The 26715-nt window shown below is 45.5% G+C and overlaps 1 protein-coding gene across 1 annotated transcript in view; it reads right to left on the bottom strand.

The window, feature by feature from the left end:
- DNAJC17 (DnaJ heat shock protein family (Hsp40) member C17) overlaps positions 1 to 26715 on the bottom strand; it is an 82824-nt gene that overhangs the window by 23836 nt on the left and 32273 nt on the right. Inside the window, exons 7-10 of the mRNA XM_068130587.2 lie at positions 12820 to 12907; positions 9754 to 9800; positions 9452 to 9529; positions 7360 to 7440 (exon numbers count right to left, since the gene is read on the bottom strand). Coding sequence (XP_067986688.1) covers positions 7360 to 7440; positions 9452 to 9529; positions 9754 to 9800; positions 12820 to 12907 — 294 coding nt within the window. The remainder of the gene's footprint in view (positions 1 to 7359; positions 7441 to 9451; positions 9530 to 9753; positions 9801 to 12819; positions 12908 to 26715) is intronic.

Below are 26715 nucleotides of genomic sequence, written 5' to 3'. Positions count from 1 at the left end.
CCAAAGCATTCAGAATCATTGGAATCTCCCGCGATGAAGCTAACTCCAAGGGCCTCTCACTCACTCACCGCAGGCAGGTTGGTGGTCTTTCCGTCTTCTACCGACTCCTCTCTGGCGTTGCCCCCCCCCAGGTCTCTCTGGGCTCTGTCCCGCAAATATTCCTGCAGGTCGCACAAGATCTGCCTGCAACCCTCTTATGGTCAAACTGCCAAAATCAAGACTCTCTGCTCACCTTCACTCCTTCATTCCTCTTTTCTCCCGCCTCTGGAACAAACTCCCTCACTCTCTTCAATCCCACTCCACCCTCCAGGTCTTTAAAACAGCTGTTCACCACCATCTCTTATCTTCCCCCATCCAAAACCTTGTTCTTTTCTACCCCTGCTAATTTCACCCCAATTCCACTTTTTTGAAATACCAACTTCTGTCCTGGAAGTCCTTGGTGTCCTTGTGTTTTATACTTCTCCCTCCCCCCCCCTCCCCCCCTTCCCACGCCTCCTCCCCCCAAGCCCTCTCCCTTCCACACATCTCCCTGCTCTCAAATGTTGTGTTTGTGTGCTTCCCCTTCTCTCCCCATCTTGTCTTCTGCTCCCTCTTTTTATATATTTTGTTTGTCTGGTTGATTTGTTTGTGAAGTAAATGTTAGCTCTTTCACGAGCCTCGATTCAGTATACAAAAAAAAAGAAGAAAAAAAAGCCTGCACACTGGTTGTTTGTGTGTTTAAATGCTGTCCTTTTTAAGGACAGCTTTTTAAAGAACAGATTGTCTATCCTTTTCAAATACTGAATGAATGTCAAGCAAACAAGCAGCATGCACCATTTTAAATGTATTTTTGTTTGACTCGGGCTGGGACGGGTTAAAACCGCAAACCTCACAGACTCAGTGAATGCTCCATCAATGAATGTCACAGAATCTGGACTTGATTTATTAATCCAAAATCAATTTGTTACATTTCTTCAATTCTGCAGACATTTTTTTTAACAGTGGAATTGACACATTGACACACTGACACACACACTGACACACACACTGACACACACACAGACACACACACAGACACACACACAGACACACACACTGACACACACACTGACACACACACTGACACACACACTGACACACACACTGACACACACACTGACACACACACTGACACACACACTGACACACACACTGACACACACACTGACACACACACTGACACACACACTGACACACACACTGACACACACACACACACGACAAGACAAGACAAGAGAAACACAGCCACTGAGCTTCGGGTGAGTGCTGTCACTTCACTGGGTACTCTGGGTACCAGTGACGTGACAACAAATTGCCCAATTTTTCTCACTGCACTAGGCGGGGCATTTCCTAAGGAGTACTTTCTTCCTCCCCATGGATGCCAACCTATAGGAAATGTCTGTGATCTTAACCTTTTAAATGCTGAATGTCAAGCATAGGAAGCAGCACGGACCATCTTTATAGTCTCTGGTATGACTCAGCCGGCGTTTGAACCACCAACCTCTCAGACTCGGTGTGAATGCTCTAACCCAGCGGTCAGGAACCTATGGCTCGCGAGCCATATATGGCTCTTCCGGTGACGGCATATGGCTCCCAGACAATTTTGAGTTGAAAAAAAAAAAAAAAAATCAGTTTGGAATGTCCTGCAAAAGCTAGCTGGCTTTACGTCCAATCTCCTGCAGTCATTCAAAGCACGTTTTGTAGAATTTCGTGCACGCACTGGTCTTTTCAAGTTCATCACTCATCCACATGAGTGTGCATTGGACAAAATCGACCTGACATGCATCCCCGGGGTCTCTATCGGAGACTTTGAGCTGGAAGTTGCTGACCTGAAGGCATCAGACATGTGGATGAGTAAGTTCAAGTCACTTAATGGAGAGTTGGAAAGTCTTGCGCGACAGCGAGCAGAGCTGGCGAGGGAACACAAGTGGACAGAAATGAAAAATCTTCAACCTGAAGACCAGCTGATTCTTAAAACTTGGAACGAGCTTCCTGTGACATACCACACAATGCAGCGTGTGAGTATTGCCGTATTGACCATGTTTGGCTCTACATATGCATGTGAGCAGTCATTCTCGCATATGAGGAACATTAAGACCAACCTACGCTCACGTTTAACTGATGGAAGCCTCAACGCCTGCATGAAGCTCAACCTCACCACGTATGAACCAGACTACAAGGCCATCAGCAAAACCATGCAGCACCAGAAGTCGCATTAAAAGTAAGACATATTTAATTTATTATACGTTAAAAATACTATATGGCTCTCAATGAAATATATTTAGAAATATTTGGCTTTTATGGCTCTCCCAGTCAAAAAGGTTCCTGACCCCTGCTCTAACCATTACACCACTGGGTCTTGTGTCAAGTTGAGCGATCAAAAGGGCGATCAAGCAACACATAGGGTAATTCTTAGCACAAAATATCCCATTGAGGCCATCATCGCAGCGTGCTTGTTGGGATATAACAAAAAAACACCTTTAGAGGCCATTTTTCCCCGCAAGCGGGGGTTGGCCTTTTTCGGGGACCGTGGTTGTTGTTGTTTTTTGGTCCCCTTTTTGAAGCAATGTTTTACGGCCGGATGCCCTTCCTGCCGCCAACCCTTTTTGTCGCCTTTTTACGACAAACAGGGAATTACCAGTGAACTGGTACTCAAATTTGCCGACCTCGGAAGGATAACAGGCTGAGTCAACCCCCCTGGCGTTAATTCAGCGATCGACCGGGATTCGAACCCAGGATCCTAGGATCCTAAGCTGGCACCCTAGCCGCTAGCCCAACACCAAGGTTGTTGGGATATAACAGTTGGTCCAAAAGGGGATAAACAAGACCGACAGTCTAACAACAGCGTAGCCGGGCTTGGACCTGCTGAGTGGAGGATCTTCTGTCCTCTTGTCATGTGACCAGATCCTCAGCTCTGATTGGTGGACGTTTGTGAGGGACATACATGCAGCAGACAGCCAAGCACTGTTTCAGACGGCATTGCCCTATGGGCTGCGCCGTAAAAATATGGCTGCCGAACCACATGACCAATGACATCATCAATTTTCTTTTTTCTCGGCCAATTTATCCCTAGATCACGCTCAATAAATTTCATACTGATCGGATCAAGCGTTCTTCTTGACGATTTATGATGTCATAATGAATCCACCTATGACATAATCACCAACCCATGTTATTCCCCATGGGGAGTACTTTATAATGACCCATCTTTCATTTTTTTCCATGGAGCAGTTTTAGAGATCTTGAGGTGCAAAGTTTTTTGTTTTTTCCAAGATGGTGCCTGTACCATGTGACCTATGTGATCATAATTATCATTAAAAAATTATACACGAGGAGGTGCTCCTATAATGAAAATTTTGTGCCAATCATACCAATGGTTGCAGAGAAAACGAATTTTAATGGGAATAAACCCGCAAAATGCTGACAGAAGGGAGATACACACAGTGCCGAAAGAAAGTCTACACCCCCTTTCAAAATTTTCAACTTTTGTTGCCTTACAGCCTGGAATTAAATTGCATTAAAACAGACTTTTCCACCTTTATTTACACATTGTAACCACCAACTTCCAAGTGAAAAACAAATTCTACAAATTTCAGAAAATGAATTAAAAATACAAAACTAGATATCTTGGTTGGATACCCCCCTGAGTTAATACTTGGTGGAAGCACCTTTGACAGCAATTACAGCTATGAGTCTGTTGGGATAGGTCTTTACCAACTTTGCACACCTTGATTGAGCAATATTTTCCCATTTCAACTTTGCACACGTTGATTGGCCAATATTTTCCCATTCTTCTGTATAAAACTGTTCCAGCTCAGTCAGGTTGTGTGGGGAGCGTTGATGGATAGCAATCGACAATCATGCCACAGATTTTGAATTGGATTTAGTTCGGTGCTCTGACTGGGGCACTCAAGGACATTTATCTTTTTGTTCCTTAGCCACTACAGTGTGGCTTTGGCGAATCCGCGAATGTCACGGTTCGAAAGTAGAAATCGTCAAGTATTTTCCTCATTCATATTTAAACTCAATATCTCTATTTTCATTCCAAACAGCATCATTCCAATCATTCATTATTACGATAACAAAATACTGTGTTAAATGACGATTGTATTGAGATATTATCAAACCAGCTCATTGTTTTCATCTGTTCACTTCCGGATTCGGGATCAGGTCCATATCAAGCCAATTTCAAAATCAGAATTTTATTGAGGAACTTATGAAAGCTCCTACCTACCTTACAACATCCGTTGGGACCCCCAAAACGTTCCACAGAAGGTTTGGCAAGGCTAGCCCCAAAACGGAGGCAGTAGTTTTGGGACGCACAGACGGACAGACATAAATCTCTGTTTTACAATATACATAATCAGAATCACTACAATTTGACACAGGTGGAGGCCAATTAACTTGGTGTGTGATTTTGAAGGTAATTGGTTACACCTGAGCTAATTTACAATTGCTATTATAAGGGGGTGGACACTTATCCAACCAAGATCCTCTAGTTTTGGATTTTTAATAAATTTTCTGAAATATGTAGAATTTGTTTTTCTCTTGGAAGTTGTTGGTTACGATGTGTAAATAAAGGTGGAAAAAGTCTGATTTAATGCAATTTAATACCAGGCTGTAAGGAAACAAAAGGTGAAAATTTGAAAGAGGTTTAGACTTTCTATAGGCACTGTACATAAATACTGTTGTCGTTTTGGGAAACCAGTAAAAAGTAATGGCAACCACCATACAGGTCCCTTAGAATAGTTATTTCATAGCAGACGATTATCTTAGCCCTTTCCCCTTATTTCGGGTTACTATGTCTTTATACGTTGGGGAGGGAAACATAGGTCCTCCACTCATAAGGGATATTTTGCCAGGCAATGCACACAGGCTCAAAGGCACACCATCCAAGCACCAGGTAAAAGTTCCTTTGAGAGAGTTTGTGGGGGCAGGGGAAGCGACACTCCACCAATCAGGGCCTGAGGAACCTCGGGAGAGCTTGTGGGGTGGAGTAACGGGCTTCACCAATAGGGAGCCAGGACACCCTCCAACACCCCCCCCCCCCCCTCCCCTCAACCTTATCCCCACCACACCCTCTGGGAGGGTGGACAAAAGGTGATTAAACACGTTTTTGCACTCTCTTGGCTTTTGGACTCTGTTGGCAGAGCACGTGTGCATCCGCTCTTGACCGGACCCTCTCGCGAGCCTCCACATGTGTTTTGTTCTCTTCTCTCTTTGCCTTGGATTTTGTGGGATGCACACATGTTTGGACACACTCTCTCTTTGTTAGCTCTGCATGAGACTGGCTCTTTTCACATTGGACCTTGTTGGAAGCACACGTGGTTGGATTCCATCTTTTGGTCGGACCCTCTCACAGGCCCAGCACGTTCTCTTTCACACTGGACCTTGTGGCTGAACACCTTTTATTGGCACTGCTCTTGGTATTGGACTTTGTTCACCTGCAAGTGCCGACCTCACCTACCCAAGTCCGTTCTGGCTAATCACCTTTACCTGCTCGTGTTCGTGCTGAAATCTCCATTACCGTGCTGCTCGGTGGCGACACCAGGGCCGAGCTCGTTGTGAGGAGAGGCATCTGCAACATTGTGGCCGTTGTGCTAACAGGTTTCTGACGTTCGTTTTCACCTCCCCTCCCCCATGAATGTGTGCTGGGCGTCCATGTAGTGTTTATTTGTTGTAATCGTAATAAGGCGTAGAATAAGCTAAGTTACTGCTTCTTGTCCCTTTTTCTTTCGTATTGAATAATTACACTGTAAATATTTGTAAATAAATCAAATCGTTAAACGTTTCCTTTCTATCTGTACGTGAATGTATTTTCTTCCCTTGGTTCACCATTTCTTGCACCCATGTTAACAATCGGCCGTAATGGAATTAGCATTACTCCGGCGGTTGCCAACGGCTTTCACTCGGCCATCTAAATTTGGTGTACCGCCGGAGGGAAGGTATGTTCCCCGATCAAAACCGGCACGTGGTACAGGTATCGCGCGACAGTCCAATTGGCATTCATAGTTGCTGGTTCGCAACCTGCCTAAGTACGAAGTTATTCGTGCGCAGCAGCCGCAGGTCCGGTATGTTCGGGAGGGAATAGAGGCTAACCCCCTCGTAGTAAAACCAAACCCCGGGTCGTAACAATACATTCATACATACATACATAAATAAATACATAAATACATACATATGGACAGACAAACGCTGTGCTAGACGGCATTACCCTACGGGCTACGCCGTAAAAATGTTTAGTTTATCAATTATTATTACTATTATTATTATTATTATTATTATTATTACCCTGCGTGCACGAAGCGAAAAGCATGGCTAAGCAATTGGTTCATTTTGTGTGTCTGTCTGCCTATCCACAAACATCAGTTTAATGATTGAAGAACAATTTTATTTAAATTTAATGTTATACAGTATTTTGAACATGAATAGGAACATGAATCGGGAAACAAACCTATAGTTTAGCAGTTCTTTGGTTTTGAATTCGTACTGATCGCAGATGCGTTGAGAGGAGTGAGATACTGTTTTTACTCTGTCCGACCGACTGTCTGGCAGTTAAACAAAATTGAAAATCATTCCAAACAGGAAACTTACTGTTTTTGGGATGTCAAAGGACACTAACAACAGGCATAAAGAACAAATGTAACTTGTTAAATAGGGGGGGGGGAGCTTTGAGGGGGCAGTTGAGGACTTGGGGTTGAATGGGGGGCAGATGAGGACTTGGGGATGAGGGCTTGGGGTTGAGCGGGAGTTGAGGGGGGTGGGGGGGGGGGATTTGATGCCGTGGGTTTGAAGTAGGTTAGAGTTGAAGACTTGGGGTTGGAAGGAGAGTGGAGTTGCAGACTTGGGGTTGGAAGGTGAGCGAGGTTGGGGTTGGAGGGAGCGACTTGAGGACTTGGGGTTGGAGGGGGGTGGAGTTGGAGACTTGGGGTGGAGGAGGAGCAGAGTTGGGATTTGGTGGGGAGGGGTGGAAGACTTTGGGTTGGAGGGGGAGTGGAGTTGGAGACTTAGAGTTTGTGGAGGAGAGAACTTGGGGTTTGGGGCTGTAAACTTGGGGTTGAGCAGGAGGGGTGGGAAAGGGAGTTTTAGACTTGGGATTGTGCGGTGGGGGGAGGGGTTGATTTAATCAAGCAACATCCTTCGGGAGCACCTAGACTATATTAAATTCCCATGAAATTTAACTATTCTTTGCATAATATTGCTGAAGTCACATTTTACATTATGCGGGATTCCAGCAGCTACCTGGTGGGATAAATAAATATCTAACAAATACAAGTCAAGTGGCATTTGTGTAAATATTCTTAAGGACACCCAAGCAATTATCACAGCAATGTAACTCACGGCACTCCGTGTGGTAGCAAACTCCAACAGAGCGGAACCTTTTCGAGAGTCGGAAACCAGCACGTTGAGTAACTCTCCATACTGCAAAGGGAAAGGAATGAAAAAAATGATCAGTCTGAGTTTTGTTCTGGCCTTCTACTTTACAGAAGTGAATTCCAAAACCTGTGCCCGGATTGCAAGAGGATAAACAAGGAACTGCGAGACAGGGAGAGGCCATTTTTGTCCACGTAATCAAGGCTCGTGAAAGAGCAAGAACACTGAATGGATCAGGATGCAACAGAACAAAAGAAGAGTGGGGGAAACACCAACAGTGGTAGTTCTTGTGCAGTCTGTGGCTGCTGTTTGAATCATTTTCTGAGGGATTGGTTGCCGCTGATGCAATGCCTCTCTATAACCAGTCATGTGGTACTCATTTTGCTGACCTTAGAAGGACGACAGGCTGAATCAACACACCTGGTGTTAATTCAACGGCATGACAGGGACTCAAACATAGGACCCTAAGATCTCAAGCCAGCTACATTAACCGTTAAGCCAAAACCAGGCTTAACACCAACAGTAAAGTTAAAAGACAAAATATAGGGAGCCTTGGACAAATAATGGGTGCGAGGAGGAATGAGGGGTCGAGGAGGACGCATGGGGTGGATAGGATTGATAGAGAAGCAAACTCCCAGGATGGAAAAACTGGAAATTTGGAAGGAGGTAGGCTTGGGGAGGTTAATGGAGATAGAAAAGATCATTGTTTTTGATGGGGGACCATTTTAGATGGTGGTGAACAGCTGTCTTGAAGCCCTGGAGAGAAAAATTATATTGAAGGGAATGCGGACGTTGATTCTATAGGAGGGAAGAAAGCCGAACCAACAGTGGAGGGTATTTTGGGAATTTCACCAGAAAGGAGTTGATGATGGAACGTGTGCTCTCTGCAGAAAGCTGGGGCAGGAGGGGGGTGGGGGGGAATAGGGGAGCACGGAAGAAGCAAAGAGTGCAAGACCAGAAAGGAGACAGTAGAGAACGGAGAGGCCACCGACCTTTCTGCAATGGAAAAGTGATAGGCTCATAGACTCAGCTTCATCGTGAGAGATTCCAATAATCATGAAAGTCTTGTTTTCCATAGCATGAAGCTGCACAAAGGGTGAGGTAGGAGAGCCAGCCCAGGGGGTGAGCAGTACTCCATCAGGCTGTGGATGAAGGCCTTGTAGGTGGATAGGAGTTCAGGTGTGCCAAGGATTGACTTTGTACGACATTGGATGCCCAGTCGACGGCTGGCTTTGGAGACCAACTTTGACATGTGTTTTTCCAAAGAAAGATCATGGTTGATACTCAATGCGACCCAGGAGTTTGAATGACTGAACTACCTCAAGTAGGAAAGTAGACAGGAGGGTTTGCTAGACGGTCGTTTCTGACAGTCAAACTGTTAAACACGGGGGAGGCTCTGTGACTGTCTGGATTGGTATATCAGCTTTTGGTGTAGGGCAGCTTGTTAACATCAATGGTATGCTAACAAAAGAAGTACCAGCAGACACTGAAGCCCAATGCAGATTCTAGGGGAAATCATTGAATCAGAAGAGGATTCATTTTCCAAGAAGATAATGATCCAAAACACACCTCCAATATAGTAAAGAAATATTTGTAATCAAATCAGGAGAACAAGCTTACAGCTGGTGTGCTCCAAGTGATACAATGGCCACCCCAGAGTCCGGACATGAGTTTCATCCAGGCTACAGAGGTTTTGCTGGAAACAAAGAAGAACAAAGAATTCCAACTAACCTTATAGAACTGTGGAATGTATGACAGAATATTTGGCACAATATTCCTGTGAGAGTGCTTCAGTCCTCAGTCATATGCAGGAATCATGGGTAAAAGAGTGATGGCACTCAATAAGGCAAAGGGCAGACACACAAATTATTGACCGATACTATAAACAGACAATTCTTGTTTTTTACTGAAGCAGTTTGTTTCACTCACTTTATAAATGCTGTAAATTTACAATAACAAACACGTGACTGTTATCACAGATAATTTTATGAATTCACTCTAAAGAATGAATATCAGTGAAATAACCCAAACTTTTGCATAGTACTGTATATACACGCACCTTCTGAAAAATGTGCATGATAACCTCTTGAGAATATCCTCCATTTGATTCATCGTTGCTTCTACTTTTCCATTTGAGCTGCAGATAGATACATCCAGGGAAATTGAAACCACATTATATTATAAAATTGAAACCACATAGGAACATTATATTGCAAGGCTTATCTGATGCAGAAAACAAAGGTAATAGGAAAGGAAACAAAAATAACAAATAAAACAAAAACAAAAAAGCAACAATAAAACTACGTGTGCTGTTTTATTTTTAAATAAAGGCATTTCAATAGTACATGTACAGGTGCAAACCTTCAGTTTGGGCGTGACATCGCTCTTTATGTTCGCACTGGAATATCCTGCAGACCAGAAGGGAAGTTAAGATTTGTAAGTCTGGCATTCAAGCCAGACGATTGTTCAGCTACTGGCTGAACTGGCAAAGGCTTTCTCAAACAAATATCCTAGATGTGTTTTTTAAAAGAAAAGAAACTTACTTCACCATCGTCGTGCTAGATTTTATTTTTCCTCTCCAATCATTGAACATCATAAACAGCTTTAAAATCGTGTGGAGTTTAAAGAGATATAAAACAATTCTCACAATTAAATAGAATAAAAAGGTGATAAAATGTTCCATCATCAGCATGGTCTCATCAATACCACTCTCCTCCCCTCTCCCCCCCCCCCCCCCAGCCAGCCACGCCTCTCCTCCTCCTCCTCTCCCCCCCCCCCCCCCCCACACCCCAGCCAGCGAGCCACGCCTCTCCTCCTCATCATGCCTGTGTGTTCTTAATCACCCGGGATGGTGTGCTAACTGAAACTGAGGGGACGCGACCTGAATACTTACCAGCTATGCCACAGGCACGGCTCGGGTATTTCGTATCTGGTCTGCCTCTATCTAACGTCTATCACCTGTGGCATGACTAATGGGCCCATATAAGTCATAGGATAATTAAAGAATCGTGTTTGTTAATTTGATACCGAGGGTGTGCATGATCAGTTGTGGGTAAAGGTATTCTTTATTTATTATATACTGATTGTACAGTGTTGGTTGCTTTAATTATTTTTTTGTACATTATCTTTTATAAATCCCTCCCGTGCCATTTCTTTTAAATACAGTACACATATAAACCTGACTTGGTCTCTTGGGTGAATTCTGGTAGTTGTGGTTCTCTTAAGGTGGTCAATTAACACCCACTTAGAGGGTCATTGGTCACGGCAAGCTTTGCCGTACCCCCTGGATCACGTCACTCATCAGCTTCACTCGGCCTCGTTTGGATACAACATGCGATGCCTCATCAGTGTGATACTTAGTGGATTCTGACTTCCAATTAGCACGGTATTGTGGCTTTAGACACGTGGTCCGACAAGGAAGACCTTGAAGCGATCGACCGTTGCAGTCCTGCTGATACAACTTGTTGGACTCGGACCTGGCAACCAGAGGACCGTTACAGTATTCTAAGGAAAACAGCATTATGGAATCAACAAAATACACCTGTTCTGCTTGTTGGTGAATCAAAGCCAATGAATGTTCTGCTTGTTGATTGACCAGTCGAGAACAATGAACGATTCGCTTGTTGAATGATGAATCAAGACCAATGAACGATCCTCTTATTGAGTGACAAATCGAGACCACTGAACGATCCCCTTGTTGAGTGACTAATGAAGACCATTGAACGATCCGCATGTTGAGTGACAAATCAAGACCATTGAACGATCCGCTTGTTGAGTGCCGAATCAAGACCAATGAACGATCCGCTTGTTGAGTGATGAACCAAGACCATTGAACGATCCGCTTGTTCAGTGCCAAATCAAGACCAATGAACGATCCGCTTGTTGAGTGATGAACCAAGACCATTGAACGATTCGCTTGTTCAGTGCCGAATCAAGACCAATGAACGATCCGCTTGTTGAGTGATGAACCAAGACCATTGAACGATTCGCTTGTTCAGTGCCGAATCAAGACCAATGAACGATCCGCTTGTTGAGTGATGAACCAAGACCATTGAACGATCCGCTTGTTCAGTGCCAAATCAAGACCAATGAACGATCCGCTTGTTGAGTGATGAACCAAGACCATTGAACGATTCGCTTGTTCAGTGCCGAATCAAGACCAATGAACGATCCGCTTGTTGAGTGATGAACCAAGACCATTGAACGATTAGCATATTCAGTGCCGAATCAAGACCATTGAACGATCCGCTTGTTGAGTGATGAACCAAGACCATTGAACGATTAGCATATTCAGTGCCGAATCAAGACCAATGAACGATCCGCTTGTTGAGTGATGAACCAAAACCATTGAACGATTCGCTTGTTCAGTGCCGAATCAAGACCATTGAACGATCCGCTTGTTGAGTGATGAACCAAGACCATTGAACGATCCGCTTGTTGAGTGCCGAATCAAGACCAATGAACGATCCGCTTGTTGAGTGCCGAATCAAGACCAATGAACGATCCGCTTGTTGAGTGACAAATCAAGACCAATGAACGATCCGCTTGTTGAGTGACAAATCAAGACCAATGAACGATCCGCTTGTTGAGTGACAAATCGAGACCAATGAACGATCCGCTTGTTGAGTGCCGAATCAAGACCAATGAACGATCCGCTTGTTGAGTGACAAATCAAGACCAATGAACGATTCACTTGTTGAATGACAAATCGAAATCGAGAACATTGAACAATTCGCTTGTTGAGTGACAAATCAAGACCAATGAACGATTCGCTTGTTGAGTGACAAATCAAGACAATTGAACGATTCGCTTGTTGGGTAACAAATCAAGAGTATTGAACAATTCGCTTGTTGGTTAACAAATCAAGAGTATTGAACAATTCGCTTGTTGAGTGACAAATCAAGACTATTGAACGATCCCCTTCTTGATTGACAAATCGAGACCAATAAACAATAATCTTGTTGCCGTAGAGGCCAATGACGTCCTTCATGCATGTTAATGATACTAATAATATAGTGATAATAGATACGAGAAGATACACCGATTAGAGATTGGCCTAATCCATTTAAAAACGAGAAATTCACTTCACATGACCATTTAATGTGAAAAAAATTTACCACCTGATTTTTTCCAAAAAAAGGATTTTTTAACCAGATGGATTTTAATTTCACATTTTGCGAGCACCAGCAAAACCCCTGTTGTTGAACTTTATCTAAAGAAGTATTCCTAAATGACCAGAACAAAGCAAAGTTATGCCCATATATGAATAAAACGACAATGAATTTCATCGACAGTTACAAGGTTATCATTTGAACTTGGACACTTGTGCCAATTACTTTCTCAATAAGGAAGACGAAAAACAAGAAATTTTACCACTCCATACAAACATTTGACGCGGAGAGAGCCCCAGACATGTGTTAAACGAACCCGGTTGTGTCTGGCGCTGCAGCTGCTCCTTAATAAGACGCTGCTCTTCATGCAATTGACGCGAGCCTTCTTCACGAAGCCTCATGATCTATCCACACAAGGATGAGAATTCTGTTATTCTGTCAACTGCAATAATTATACTATTTATGAACCAAATGTTGGGGAATGATAAAACAGAAAAAAAACATACAGAAGTGCAAGAAGTTGCAACAAATAATAAACTCAGATAATATCATATCGAGGAGAGTGATGGTGAACAATTGTTGGGGTATGACAGAGCAGAGATTAGATGATTGACAAACTTTCAAATTCTCAAGCTGTTGGAAGGAAAGAGATTAACTGCAAGATGTTTTTGAAAATTCATTGTATCAAAGATGTTGGTATCAAAGATGTTCTGGTGTTTGTTCCCCCTCCATCCCCTCCCTTACCTCAAATGGCGACACAGCTTCTTTTTTTTTTTTTTTTGGTATACAAGATCGAGGCTCGTGAAAGAGCTAACATTAATCACAAAAAAGTCAAACCGACACATAAAACACAAAAAATAAGGGGAGCGGTAGACAAGATGGGGAGAGAGGGGGAAGGACACAAACACAACATTTGAGAGCAGGGACATCAGGAGAAATGTGGGAGGGAGAGGGCTTGGGGGAGGTGGGAGAGGTATAAAACATATGAACACTGCAAGGACTTCCAGGAAAGAAGTTGGAATTTCAAAAAAAAAGTGTATGTGGGGTGAATTCGTGGGGGTAGAAAAGATCAAGGTTTTGGATGGGGGAAGATAAGAGATGGTGGTGAACAGCTGTTTTAAAGACATGGAGGGACGAATGGGATTGAAGGGGGTGGGGAAGTTTGTTCCAGAGGCGGGAGAAAAGGGGAATTAAAGAGTGAAGGTGAGCAGAGAGCCTAGATTTTGGCAGTTTAACCATAAGAGGGTTGCAGGCAGATCTTGTGCGACCTGAAGGAATATTGGGGGGACAGAGCACAGAGAGAGCTGGGGGAGCAAGGCCGGAGAGGAGTCGGTAGAAGACAGAAAGACCACCAACCTCCCTGCGGTGAGTGAGTGAAAGGCCCTCAAAGTCAGCAGCATCATCTTTGCATGACGGAAGATGCCTAGTCGGCGACTGGCTTTCGAGGCCAGCTTGGAAATGTGGTTTTCCCAAGAAAGATCATGGCAGATAGTGAGACCGAAAAGCTTGAGTGACAGAACTTCCTGGAGAGGATTGTTGAGAAAGTAGATGGGAGGGTTTTCCAGTCGGTCCTTTCGGAGAGACATTGTAAGAGTGTGAGATTTGTCAGGATTGAAAGACATGTTCCACTTGTTTGACCAGTCTGTGATTTTGTCCAGGTCTGCAGAGAGTGAGGAGGCTGCAGACTGCCGATCTGAGGGATGAGGAATGGAGCGGCAGATAGTGGAGTCATCAGCAAAGAGATAGAGAGGATTTTCCAGAGAGTCGGAGAGATCATTGATGAAGACCAGAAATAGCACAGGGCCCAGAACACTACCTTGGGGAACTCCAGCCAGAACAGGAAGGGGAGATGAGAGAAATCCATTCAGGGCCACACGTTGCCTACGACCAGAGAGGAAGTCCGCAAGCCATGAGTGGAGATTTCCATGGATACCATAGGAGGAGAGTTTGGTGAGCAGAGCTGGGTGCCAGACCGTATCGAAGGCACGTGATATGTCAAGTGAGACAGCTCTGATTTCCTGTTTGGCATTGAGGACCTCCATCCATTGTTGAGAAAGCAGAAGCAACATGTCCAGAGTAGAATGACCTGGTCTGAATCCAAATTGATGATCAGAGATCAAGCCATTGGAGAAGAGGAAGGATTTGATATCCAAAGCAATGATTGATTCCATGACTTTGCTGATAATTGGAAGCAGGCTGATTGGTCTGTAGTTGCAAGGATCTGTTTTTGCACATTTTTTGTGTAAAGCGGTAATGTTTGCTGATTTCCAAGATGCTGGCAGATGACCTTGAGCAAAAGAGAGGGTGAAAAGAACAGAGAGAGGGTGAGATTGAGCGGCAGAGCAGGATTTTAGGACCTGTGGGCTGATGCCATCTGGTCCAGTTGCAGAATCAAAGTCGAGGTTTGACAAAAACTTCTCCACCTTGTCATGAGAGAAGGACACAGAGTCCAGGAGAAGTTGGGTTCGACTGGGAAAAGTGGGAACAGAGAGAGATGGGTTTGGGACACAAGATTTTGAGGCAAACACAGAGTTGAGGCATTCGGCTTTGTCACGTGCGGTGTCAACTGTGTAGCCATTTGAGGTAAGGGAGGGGATGGAGGGGGAACAAACACCAGAAACGGATTTGACCAGACGCCACCAGGATTTGGAGGAAGGAGACAGGTTTGAGAGTTCAATCTTGAGTGTGGAGAGATAGTGCTTCCTGGCACTCCTGAGGGTAGACGCACACTTCTTCCAAGCTTGGTGGAAGGAACTGAGATTGCCTTCAGTTGGATTTGCCTTCCAAGAGGCAAAGGCAAGTTGTTTCAGGGCAACTGCCTCACCACAAGATTCAGTGTACCATGGACGGGAGGAAGGGTAAGACAACTGAAGACGAGATGGGATAAATCTGTGCGTGAGAGAGAGCAGTTTGCTTTGGAAGAATTCCCAGGAAGAATTGATGTCAGAGGCAGTAGAGATGGGAGACCAGTCCAGATGATTGATGGCTGCTTGCAGACCATGCCAGTCAGCCTGAGTGAAATGCCAGACTCGTCAGCACTGAGGAGGCTCTCTGAGAATGGCCAGAGAGATGTCCACTTTAACAAGCACATAATCAGAAGAACCGATTGGAGCAGAAGAAGAGCAGCAGGCATTTGCAGGGAAGTTAGTCATAACCAAGTCCAGAAGAGAAGATACTCCATTGACTGAGATCCGGGTCGGGAAATTGATAGATTGTGTCAGTCCCAATAAGTTGCAGAAGTCCATTGCTGAGGTGCCATGGCTGGTGAGAGATTAACCCACACCCAGCCAGCTGGCATGATGACAGTTGAAGTCGCCACATATGAGGAAGAGAGAGTTTGGATGAGTTGATAAAAGTTGGTCCATGTTGTCCGACAGCGAAATGTAAATGGAGTCATCACTGTTTGGAGGACGGTACAGAACACATATGAACAAAAGGTGGGAGCGGAGAGGAAGCCGTAGCCAGAGGTACTCCTGGGGGTGGGGTGGAGAGAGGGCAGTGCAAGGAGAGTGAGGGAGAGAGTTTTTGATAAAGATAGCCACCCCACCACCAGGACGAGGCTCAGGTCTATCATACCGGAGGAGGGAGTAACCAGGAAGAGATATTAAGGAATCAGAGACATCTTGAAGGAGGAAAGTTTCTGTTAAGCAGATCAAGTCTGGATTGTCAGAAGCAACCTGAATGGAGAGATCAATCAGGTTTGAGCGAAGGCCCCGGATGTTTGAGGTCCATACCGTTAATGAGGAGAGAGGGGGAGCATCGGGTGCAGGACAGGGGAGGAGAGGGGTAGGGTCAGATGAAGGATGAGAGGGGGAGGTAGAAAGAGCAGTTGATAGTGTGTCAGAGATTACAGAAGAGTTACAAGAAAGGGAAGGATGAGGAGGACGAAAGCTTTCATGGTGATGGGATGAGGCACAGTGAGGGGTTGTTTGAGGGGGGACAGAGGAAAGTAGGTTGGGGGAGGTGGAGGTATGAGGTAGAAGGGAGACGAAGTGGGGAGGAGGCAGCTTTGAGAAGGAGGTGGGAGGAGGGAGAATTTGGGAGGGATGGTTGGGGGAGAGATTTGAAAGGGGAGGGGTTGGGGGGGAGTTTTGAATGGGAGGGGCAAGGGTGGAGTTTAGAAAGTGGATGATTAATGAAAGATGAACATTTATAGCAAATTGGGTTTGTTGTGATTTTCAAGTTAGCGATCCGTTTAAGAACGATGGAGGAGGGGTGGAATGAATGAGAATTTAGAGCATGTAGTGAGAAATAATTATTGGAGATTGAATATTTTTTTGAAATGGAATGAGTTGAAGAGGAAATTGAAAGGAGCCTTTTAAATAGGATGAAAAACAGCGTGTTGTAATAAACCACTGAATAAAACACTGCAGGGGAAAGGTTAAACATATTTAACCAGAACCGTGAAGAACAGTCTTATATTCACAAAAATACCAACGGGGAGAGGGCCTTGATGGACAACCATGAGTCACGAGAACAGGGCAAAAGGTGGTAGGCAAGGGGATAATGGGGGCGGGGCAGGACAGCGCACATGGACAGAGGCGCACGATGGGACAAAAGCCCACGAGGAGAAAGGGAAATAAAAGTTTTTTGTTTTTTTTTCGTTTGTTTGTTTGTTTGTTTTTTGGGGGGGGGGGGGGTGGGGGTTACAACGTTAGACAAAGAGTAGATGTTCGGTCAAGTTTGGGGGAGAAGGGAAAAACAAAAAACCGAGCAAAAACAGTGAAGGATGGAGGTCCTCAATGCCAAACAGGAAATCAGAGCTGTCTCCCTTGACATATCACGTGCCTTCGATACGGTCTGGCACCCAGCTCTGCTCACCAAACTCTCCTCCTATGGTATCCATGGAAATCTCCATGCATGGTTTGCTGACTTCCTCTCTGGTCGTAGTCAACGTGTGGCCCTGAATGGATTTCTCTCATCTCCCCTTCCTGTTCAGGCTGGAGTTCCCCAAGGCAGTGTTCTGGGCCCTGTGCTTTTTCTGGTCTTTATCAATGATCTCTCCGACTCTCTGGAAAATCCTCTCTATCTCTTTGCTGATGAATCCACTCTCTGCCGCTCCATTCCTCTTCCCTCAGATCGGCAGTCTGCAGCCTCCTCACTCTCTGAAGACTTGGACAAAATCACAGACTGGTCAAACAAGTGGAACATGTCTTTCAATCCTGACAAATCTCACACTCATACTATGTCTCTCCGAAAAGATCGACTGGACAACCCTCCCATCTACTTTCTCAACAATCCACTCCAAGAAGTTCTGTCGCTCAAGCTTTTGGGTCTCACTATCTGCCATGATCTTTCTTGAGAAAACCACATTTCCAAGCTGGCCTCCAAAGCCAGTCGCCGACTGGGCATCCTCCGTCGTGCGAAGTCCTTCCTCGGCACACCTGAGCTCCTCACCACATACAAGGCTTTCATCCGCAGCTCAATGGAATACTGTTCTCCCCTATGGGCCGGTGCTCCTGCCTCACACCTAGCTCGGCTTCACGCTGTTGAAACCAAAGCTTTCAGAATTATTGGAATCTCCCGCGATGAAGCTATCTCTGAGGGCTTTTCACTCACTCACCACAGGCAGGTAGGTGGTCTTTCGGTCTTCTTCCGACTCCTCTCTGGCCTTGCACCCCCAGCTCTCTCTGTGCTCTGTCCCCCAAATATTCCTACAGGTCGCACAAGATCTGCCAGCAACCCTCTGATGGTTAAACTGCTGAAATCTCGGCTCTCTGCTCACCTTCACTCTTTCATTCCTCTTTTCTCCCGCCTCTGGAACAAACTCCCTCACTCCCTTCAATCCCACTCCTCCCTCCAGGTTTTTAAAACAGCTGTTCACCACCATCTCTTATCTTCCCCAATCCAAAACCTTGATCTTTTCGACACCCGCTAATTCACCCCAGAGCCACCTTGTTTGAAATTCCAACTTCTTTCCTGGAAGTCCTGGCAGTGTCCATATGTTTTATACCTCTCCCACCCCCCCCCCCCTTCCCATGCCCCCCTCTTCCAATACACGCCCCCAAAGCCCTCTCCCTCTCACAGATCTCTCGATGTCTCGATGTCTCCATGTCTCGGTCCCTGCTCTCAAATGTTGTGTTTGTGTCCTTCCCCCTCTCTCCCCATCTTGTCTACCGCTCCCGATGTTATATGTTTTATGTGTCGGTTTGTCTTTCTGTGTGATTAATGTTCGCTCTTTCACGAGCCTCGATCTTGTATACAAAAAAAAAAGAAAAAAAAAAAAAGAAGAAACAAACTTCGACGGGGGAAGCCTGAGGCTGCAAGGCCTCACACGCTGCGAGGCAAACAGAAACGATTAATTTATGAAAGATAAACACCGAGAAACTTCAAAGGGGCACACTATAGGTTCACATAACGAAGGATAAATGCAGTTTCGACAAAATACAATTGTTAACAATGACTTAACTTTGAAAACGTGGAGACCATGTGGAGCTTCGAAAATCCGTGACGTCGTCTCCAAGATCTTGCGAGATATCTGCTGGCACCGCACGTGACAAAGCCGAACGCCTCAACTCTGTGTTTGCCTCAAAATCTTGTCCCAAACCCGTCCTCTCTGTACCCACCTTACCCAGTTGAACCAGTTTGCTCCTGGACTCTGTGTCCTTCTCTCCTGACAAGATGGAGAAGTTTCTGTCAACCCGCGACTCTGATTCTGCAACTGGACCAGACGGCTTGACATCACGGGTCCTCTAAAATCCTGCTCTGCCGATCTATCTCACCCTCTCTCTGTTCTCTTCACCCTCTCTTTTGCTCAAGGTCATCAACCATCTGCTTGGAAATCAGCCAACATTACCGCTTTACACATGAAAGGTGCAAAAATACATCCTTGCAACTACAGACCAATCAGCCTGCTCCCAATAATCAGCAAGGTCATGGAATCAATCATCGCTTCGGATATCAAATCCTTCCTCTTCTCCAAAGGCTTGATCTCGGATCATCAATTTGAATTCAGACCAGGTCATTCTACTCTGGACATGCTGCTTCTGCTGTCTCAACAATGGATGGAGGTCCTAATTGCCAAACAGGAAATCAGAGATGTCTCTCTTGACATATCTCGTGCCTTCAATATGGTTGGGCACCCTGCCCTGTTCACCAAACTTTCCTGTAATGGTATCCATGGAAACCTCCACGCATGGCTTGCAGACTTCCTTTGTGGTCACAGTCAAAGTGTGGCCCTGAATGGAATTCTCTCTTCTCCCCTTCCTGTTCAAGCCTGGTGTTGGCTTAGCGGTTAGGGTGCCAGCTTGGGATCATAGAATCCTGGGTTCGAATCCCGTTCGATCACTGAATTAATGCCAGGGGGGTTGACTCAGCCTGTCATCCTCCCGACGTCGGCAAATTGAGTACCAGTTCACTGGTAATTCCCTGTGTGTCGCAAAAGGCGACCAACAGGGTTGGTGGCAGGAAGGGCATCCGGCCATAAAACATTTCTTCAAAAAGGGGACCACGGTGCCCGAAAAAGGCCAACCCCTGCTCTGTGGGGAAAAATTGGTTCTTTTCTTTTCTTTTGGTTCTTTTCCAAAAGGTGGTTCTTTTCCCGTTCCTGTTCAGGCTGGAGTTCCTCAAGGCAGTGTTCTGGGCCCTGTGCTTTTGTTGGTCTTCATTAATGATCTCTACGATTCTCTGGAAAATCCTCTCTATCTCTTTGCTGATGACTCCACTCTCTGCCGCATCAAATCCCAACCCTCAGATCGGCAGGCATCAGCCTCTTCCCTCTCTGCAGACCTGGACAATATCACAAACTGGTCAAACAAGTGGAACATGTCTTTCAATCCTGACAAATCTCACACTCTCACTTTGTCTGTCCGAAAAGACCGTCTGGACAACCCTCCCATCGACTTTCTCAACAATCCTCTCCAATAAGTTCTGCCACTCAAGCTTTTGGGTCTCACTATCTGCCATGATCTTTCCTGGGAAAACCACATTTCCAAGCTGGCCTCCAAAGCTAGTCGCCGACTGGGCATCTCCGTCGTGCGAAGTCCTTCCTTGGCACACCTGAGCTCCTCACGACATACAAGGCTTTCATCCACAGCTCAGAGGAATACTGTTCTCCCCTCTGGGCCCGTGCTCCTGCCTCACATCTAGCTCGGCTTCACGCTGTTGAAACCAAAGCTTTCAGAATCATTGGCATCTCCCAGGATGATGCTGACTTTGAGGGCCTTTCACTCACTCACCGCAGGGAGGTTGGTGGTCTTTCTGTCCTCTACCGACTCCTATCCGGCCTAGCTCCCCCAGCTCTGTATGTGCTCTGTCCCCCAAATATTCCTTCAGGTCGCACAAGATCTGCCAGCAACCCTCTTCTGGTGAGACTGCCAAAATCAAGACTCTGTGCTCACCTTCACTCTTTCATTCCTCTTTTTCCCGACTCTGGAACAAACTCCCTCACTCTATTCAATTCCATTCCTCCCTCCTGGTCTTTAAAACAACTGTTCACCACCATCTCTTATCTTCCCCCTTGCAAAACCTTGATCTTTTCTACCCCCGTTAATTCACCCCAGATCCACTTTTTTGAAATACCGTCTTCTTTCCTTGAAGTCCTAGCAGGGTCCATTTGTTTTTACCTCTCCCACCCCTCCCTTCCCCTGCCCCCTCCCCCAAGCCCTCTCCTTTCCACAGATCTCCCCATGTCCCTGTTCTCTACTGTTGTACTTGTGTGCTTCCCTCTCTCTCCCCATCTTGTCTCCCGCTCCCTTCATGATATGTTTTATGTGTCCATTTATGTTTTTTGTGATTAATGTTAGCTCTTACACGAGCCTCGATATTGTATTAAAAAAACATTTAAAATTTTTTTATGGTCAAACAGTTGAATCAAAAATTAATTACTAATTGGGATAATCATTTATTATATGTGGGGGTAGGGGTGAGGGGGAACGTTCAGAGAATAAAATAATACCACCAACATTTTCCACCAGAAAAAGGGCAATGAGATGATCAAAGACACAAAGGTTTTAATTCCATACCTTTAAAGGGAACTTTTTATTCATGCATTAACTATAACAATTACCCTTGTGATTTTATTATAATTTTCAACCAACAATGCAATGAAGGTGGACATTTTGAGAGAAAAACAGGTAAACGAAAAAACATGTTTTTGGGCTACACACTTTTATTTTAAAAAAGTTTTAAACCTTTTTTATTATTATTAAATTTTGATAGATGAAAAAGTACCAGAAAAGAAGATCATTGGCCAACTTTCAGCTCTCTAGGATGTATGGAACCCAGAAAACGAACGGCTCAAGGATTTGAAACGGGACAAACAAAGTTCAGATGAAGTTAAATATAAGTGTGTAATAAGTGAAAGTTTATCAATAAATCTGAGTTTATGTTTCATTCACTGAATCGGGTTCGGGTCAAAATGAGTGTTAATCAGCAATTCTCAACTGAGTTTCGTTTCAAATCATCATTCCTCTTGATACTGAATTTTGTCTTCTGCAGATCAATGCAGAAAATGTCAAGCATTGATACCAAACTGGTGCCAGGTCTGTGCACTTCAGAAATAACGTTTAGTTAACATCACAAAATAAAACAGAAAGACCAATCATTGATTGCAGACCCTCACCAGCACTTGTTTTATGTGGTTTTACAGTACATATTTCATACAGGTACTCGCATTCTAATTGTACATAGTTTATAGAGGTACTCAGTTGAAATATATATATATATTGTTACGGTTCTCCACCGCCCTTCTTACCCTTACCAAGGGGGGATTAATCCCCTTGTTCTTTCTGGGCTTGGCGGAACCGAGAGACTTGAAACGCCTCTTCCGGACAAACGCAAGGTAGGGTTTCGGGACCAAGTCTCACTCGTACCTAAATCCCTGCGCCGCCACGGAAGCGGGGAAGCAAGCCTCGCACGAGCCATGTGTGATTTGGGTACACCGAGCGGATTGAGTACCACGTGGTCTGTGCAGTTTTTAGTAGTGGAACCCGATTCGAGCGGTTTTATTCGTACCACGCTTAGTCAATGAGGAAATCACAGGAACGATCGAATGGAAAGGAAGAACACAGGTTTAATTATTATTCCCACACGTATGTACAATGATCGGTACGCAGAGACACAGAGCAGCACTTAATCAGTCTTATTCTTAACTCCCAGACTCGGGCCCGTCACACTCACACAGGGAATTGCAGGCAGGTTGATGTTCCGGCCAAACGCGCCGACCAGGAACGGCCCCGTCCGGCTCTCCACGGTCCCAGCACGTCCCACGAAGAAGGCAAGCAGGCGGTGGAAGGATCCTCGCAGCGCGTCTCCCGAGCAAAAGGCAGCCGATGCGGTAGGAAGGAAAGCGCACGCATCTCTCAGCGCGGCTGGTGGTTACACAGCGCGTTATCACTCGCATAACTCAATGCACTGTACGCGGCTCGGCTTCAAGCTCAACCGAGCGTCGCTATATATTAGCGCATATCCTGGTTCATGCGCGTCTTTCTCCACTCAATGCCAACCCAGTCCTCATACCTCTCTTCAATCCAGCTGCTCGCGAGTTCTCTCGAGTCCTCTTCGGCTCACCGCGCTCCTTCAACCTCTCACCTCTTCTGCAACTCACCGCACTGCTGGAATTCAACTCTCAACTGCTGGTGCTCAGACCTCTTGCTGCTCAGTCCTCTGCTCATCAGTCCTCTTGGGGGCTTTGCGCAACGGCTTATATTGATACGCCCCGAACCTTCTCGAACCTTCCAACCACGTCCTGTGACGCAGTGCTGCCGCCACACCTTCTGAGCCCTGATTGGCGGCTCGCGCTTACCGTCAGCTCCTCTGCCGCCCTCATTCGGCCCCACCCCGACCTAGGCCTGCCTCGTGTTAATTCGCCCAAAGTGAACCAAAGTCAGCACAGAGAGGCATGAGGCTAGGGAGGCGGGATAGTCAGTAGAAGTAGGACCTATTCTCCTTACTCTACTCAATGCAGAACTAACATAGGAAAAGGACTAAGCTCACAAATACTAAGAGATAACTACACTATCGCGAGGCTACATTTTGCTTGTGTGACTAACTATGAGGGGGAAATTTAACCTTTATTATACTGACTGTTACCAAAACTCAAAACCGCAACACTACCCCTCTCCCTCGTCAGACTCGTCCCCGAGTCGAACCTACAAAAATTGGAACGACCGGTTTTGAGAAAGATCTGGAAACTAACTTTTACGTTTACATGTGACATATAGATGTGGTTCCCCCTAGCATTTACTCTAACCCGTGTGTGCGACAGTTTTAAAACACTAAATATGTCCCACCTATTGCGTTGAGTAGCTACTCTAACAGAATCACACACTCAATTAACCGAATCCAGAATTGGTCAAACTAAACATAGAGCCGGTGGGCAGCATTTTATATACAAGCACAAAACCTACTCCTTATTTACAGTTCTATGACCCAGGACCTGTCCTTTTTGGAAAGAAGATTGGAGGGGAGAGAAAGCACAGCAAAATACACAAAAACACTCATAAGTTCACATTTCATTTTTGCTGCTTGCTTCTTGCATCTTGCTGCTTGCATCTTCTGTGTGCATATATCAAACTGGCAAGCCCCCGGACCGGCATACAGGCCATTCCTGCTCTTCAGGGCTAAATAAACTTACAATTCTTCTCGTCCCTAGCACACCATAATAAAAATACACAACAAATGTGTTCCTTTTATTCTGCCAGCAGGGCCAACCCTAGTGCTGTTAGCTAGATTCAAAATCCCGTCTCGGAACCGTCTCGATAAATTTTCAATTTTCATAACGGGATCTCGGTTCGGCTCGGTTCCTGACAAAGTAATACATATTTTTTAAAAAACAAAAAAAAACAAAAAGGCTTCAAAAATAATGGAATTTCATTACAATATATGAACAACAATGAAAAAATTTCATTTCTGATGTTGAGTACTTAAATTCCGACTTAGCTTCCATTTACCGGGATGAAATAAAATACACCACCTACATGCAGATGATCGGCCACCGATGGGACCGGGTTATCTCATTACAGTTTGTATTGTCGTGTAATTTCTTGCTCGGAATGTCAGAGAGAGGGAGAAAATGTTTCTGCCCAGGCATATTCGAGTCCCGGTTGGAGTTTCATTATCATTTTGTGAGTTGTGATCGGGCATGTCAAGCGTTCTCGTAGCTCGCGCGCGTACACGTACGACCGTTCGATATTCATGATAGTTCAATAGTTGCCGCGTCCTGCTGCTGCGCACATGTGCATGTTACTTTTTTTTTAATAGTTCCGTTAAGCGGGCTATAATGACGCAGCGTTGCGTGCCTCAACTCAAATCGGAATGTACAATTTTTTGTTCAACCCGTTGATAGCCGTTCGGTGGACGGATCGAATATACCGACCCCTTATTCCAGAAATTGAAACTAATAACGCTAAATAACGCCTTTCATCGAATGTTCACGTGTTTTAACAATTGTCGACTGATAAGGCACCCAAGTTATCCGAGCCCATGCTTTGATCAACCCGACTGCGTTACCTGAATTCCTGGGAAGCCCCACCAGGACGACGGCAGACATTTTCAGAAGTTCCTGCCACACAACGAAATATTTTTTATTCATATTTACCTCAGCGCATTTCAGCGCACGGAATCCACGGCATCAGAGCAGGTGGGCGCTGATTCGCTCAGAGCGATCACGTGATGACGCTATGACGCTATGAACGCTATGACGCTATGAAAAAAAAAATCGCTCACTTTGCCAAGGGGCTCGCTCCCCTCCCCTCCCCCGCCCGGCAATGCCGGGTACTTCTGCTAGTAAATTATAAAGCAGGCGGTGTAGTGATCACCCCCCCCCCCCCCTCCTTATTTTGACTCTGTGACTCAAGTAAACGTAATCAACTTATCAGGCCTAAAGTGGAGATAAGATAACCAAAATACTGTTACGGACGCGGTTAAAGATGTTATTTACCGAGCGGTTGGTATTACCGCGACCGAACAGTTATTCCCCGACTAATACCCGATTTGCCCCAAGCTTTGGCCGGATCGCGCCACCGCTATTCAATCGGGAAAACTCTAAAGCGACCGAATGCAAAGAGGAAAACGAAGGCAAAGAAAGGTTTGGAAATACTACTAAATTTATTTACTATTCACACACATAAGCAAAAAGACAGCAGTCACGTTTATTTACAAGCACATGAGACGCAGGTGACACAGTGAAAATACTAGCTTATACAGACTTATTGTTACTACCCAGGGACAAGACAAAAGACAGACTACGAGCACACTTACACGGGGAATGATGATAGGGATGGCAGGTGGGTGGCTGGTGGATGGCTGGCGGGATAGGGAGGTCCAACTAGTTCTGCAGCTGATCGACTCGTGGGCAGCCGCCGCTCCTTCGCGGCCCTGCTCCAAACTGCCGTCCAGGCCTCACGCTGTTGTGGCTGCAGTTTCGGTGGCTCCAGCTGCAGCAAATGCAGTTTCAGTGGCTCGAGCTGCAGCAAGTGCAGTTTCGGTGGCTCGAGCTGCAGTTCAACCCTGGACTTCTTCTCGTCTCTCTGTCGTCAAAGCTCATCTCCCTTGTCTCCCTTGGGAACGCCCTGCCTGCGGGTTATATAGGCCCCACCCCTCAACCTTCGCGAACCTCCTCGATCTTTCTTTCCACACCCTCTCCAAGTCCAACCCCTTGTTCGTGGTTGGTTGAGTGGGGCTGACTCACTCCTCCCCTCTATGACGAGGTGGGGACCCGCCTTTCTTCCCCAACCCTGCCTTGTGGTCAATGGCGGCAATTGTTGGAGCGGAGGTAGTTTCCAATCGACGAAAGGGGGAATGGAGGTTTTTGGGAATGGGAATGAAGGGAATCTATCTCTTTCACTGGTGCAATGGAGTATTTCAATTAATGGGAGACACAGCCTTACCCTAAAACACATCATAAGATATAAGCTATCAAACAGGGGTATTCTATGATTAGCTGTGGTGTGGATGCTTTATGGACTAATTATGGGACGCCCTTTGACCTTTACACAGCTCCGGAGGCAGGAGGCGCAGAATAATAATAACAATAATAATAATACACACAACAAAAAAAATACAGTCCTCATATCCGCAACACTGCACCCTCCTCCTCTTAGGCACGTCCCGGGCCTACAACTTTTATTTAGTGTGACACATAGGTGTAGTTCCCTCTACTTTTAACCTGACCCTGAGTGCGACAGTTTTTAGAACATAAATAAATGTGTCCCGCTGCTCCATTGCACCTTGCCTAACAACAGACTTACGCCCACAGTTAACCGAATTGCGG

The sequence above is a fragment of the Myxine glutinosa genome, chromosome 11, assembly GCF_964187855.1.
Source record: "Myxine glutinosa chromosome 11, kmMyxGlut1.1, whole genome shotgun sequence".
Lineage (NCBI taxonomy): Eukaryota > Metazoa > Chordata > Myxini > Myxiniformes > Myxinidae > Myxine > Myxine glutinosa.
The sequence above is the reverse complement of the archived record's forward strand: the minus strand, read 5'-3'. Positions and strand labels throughout refer to the sequence as shown.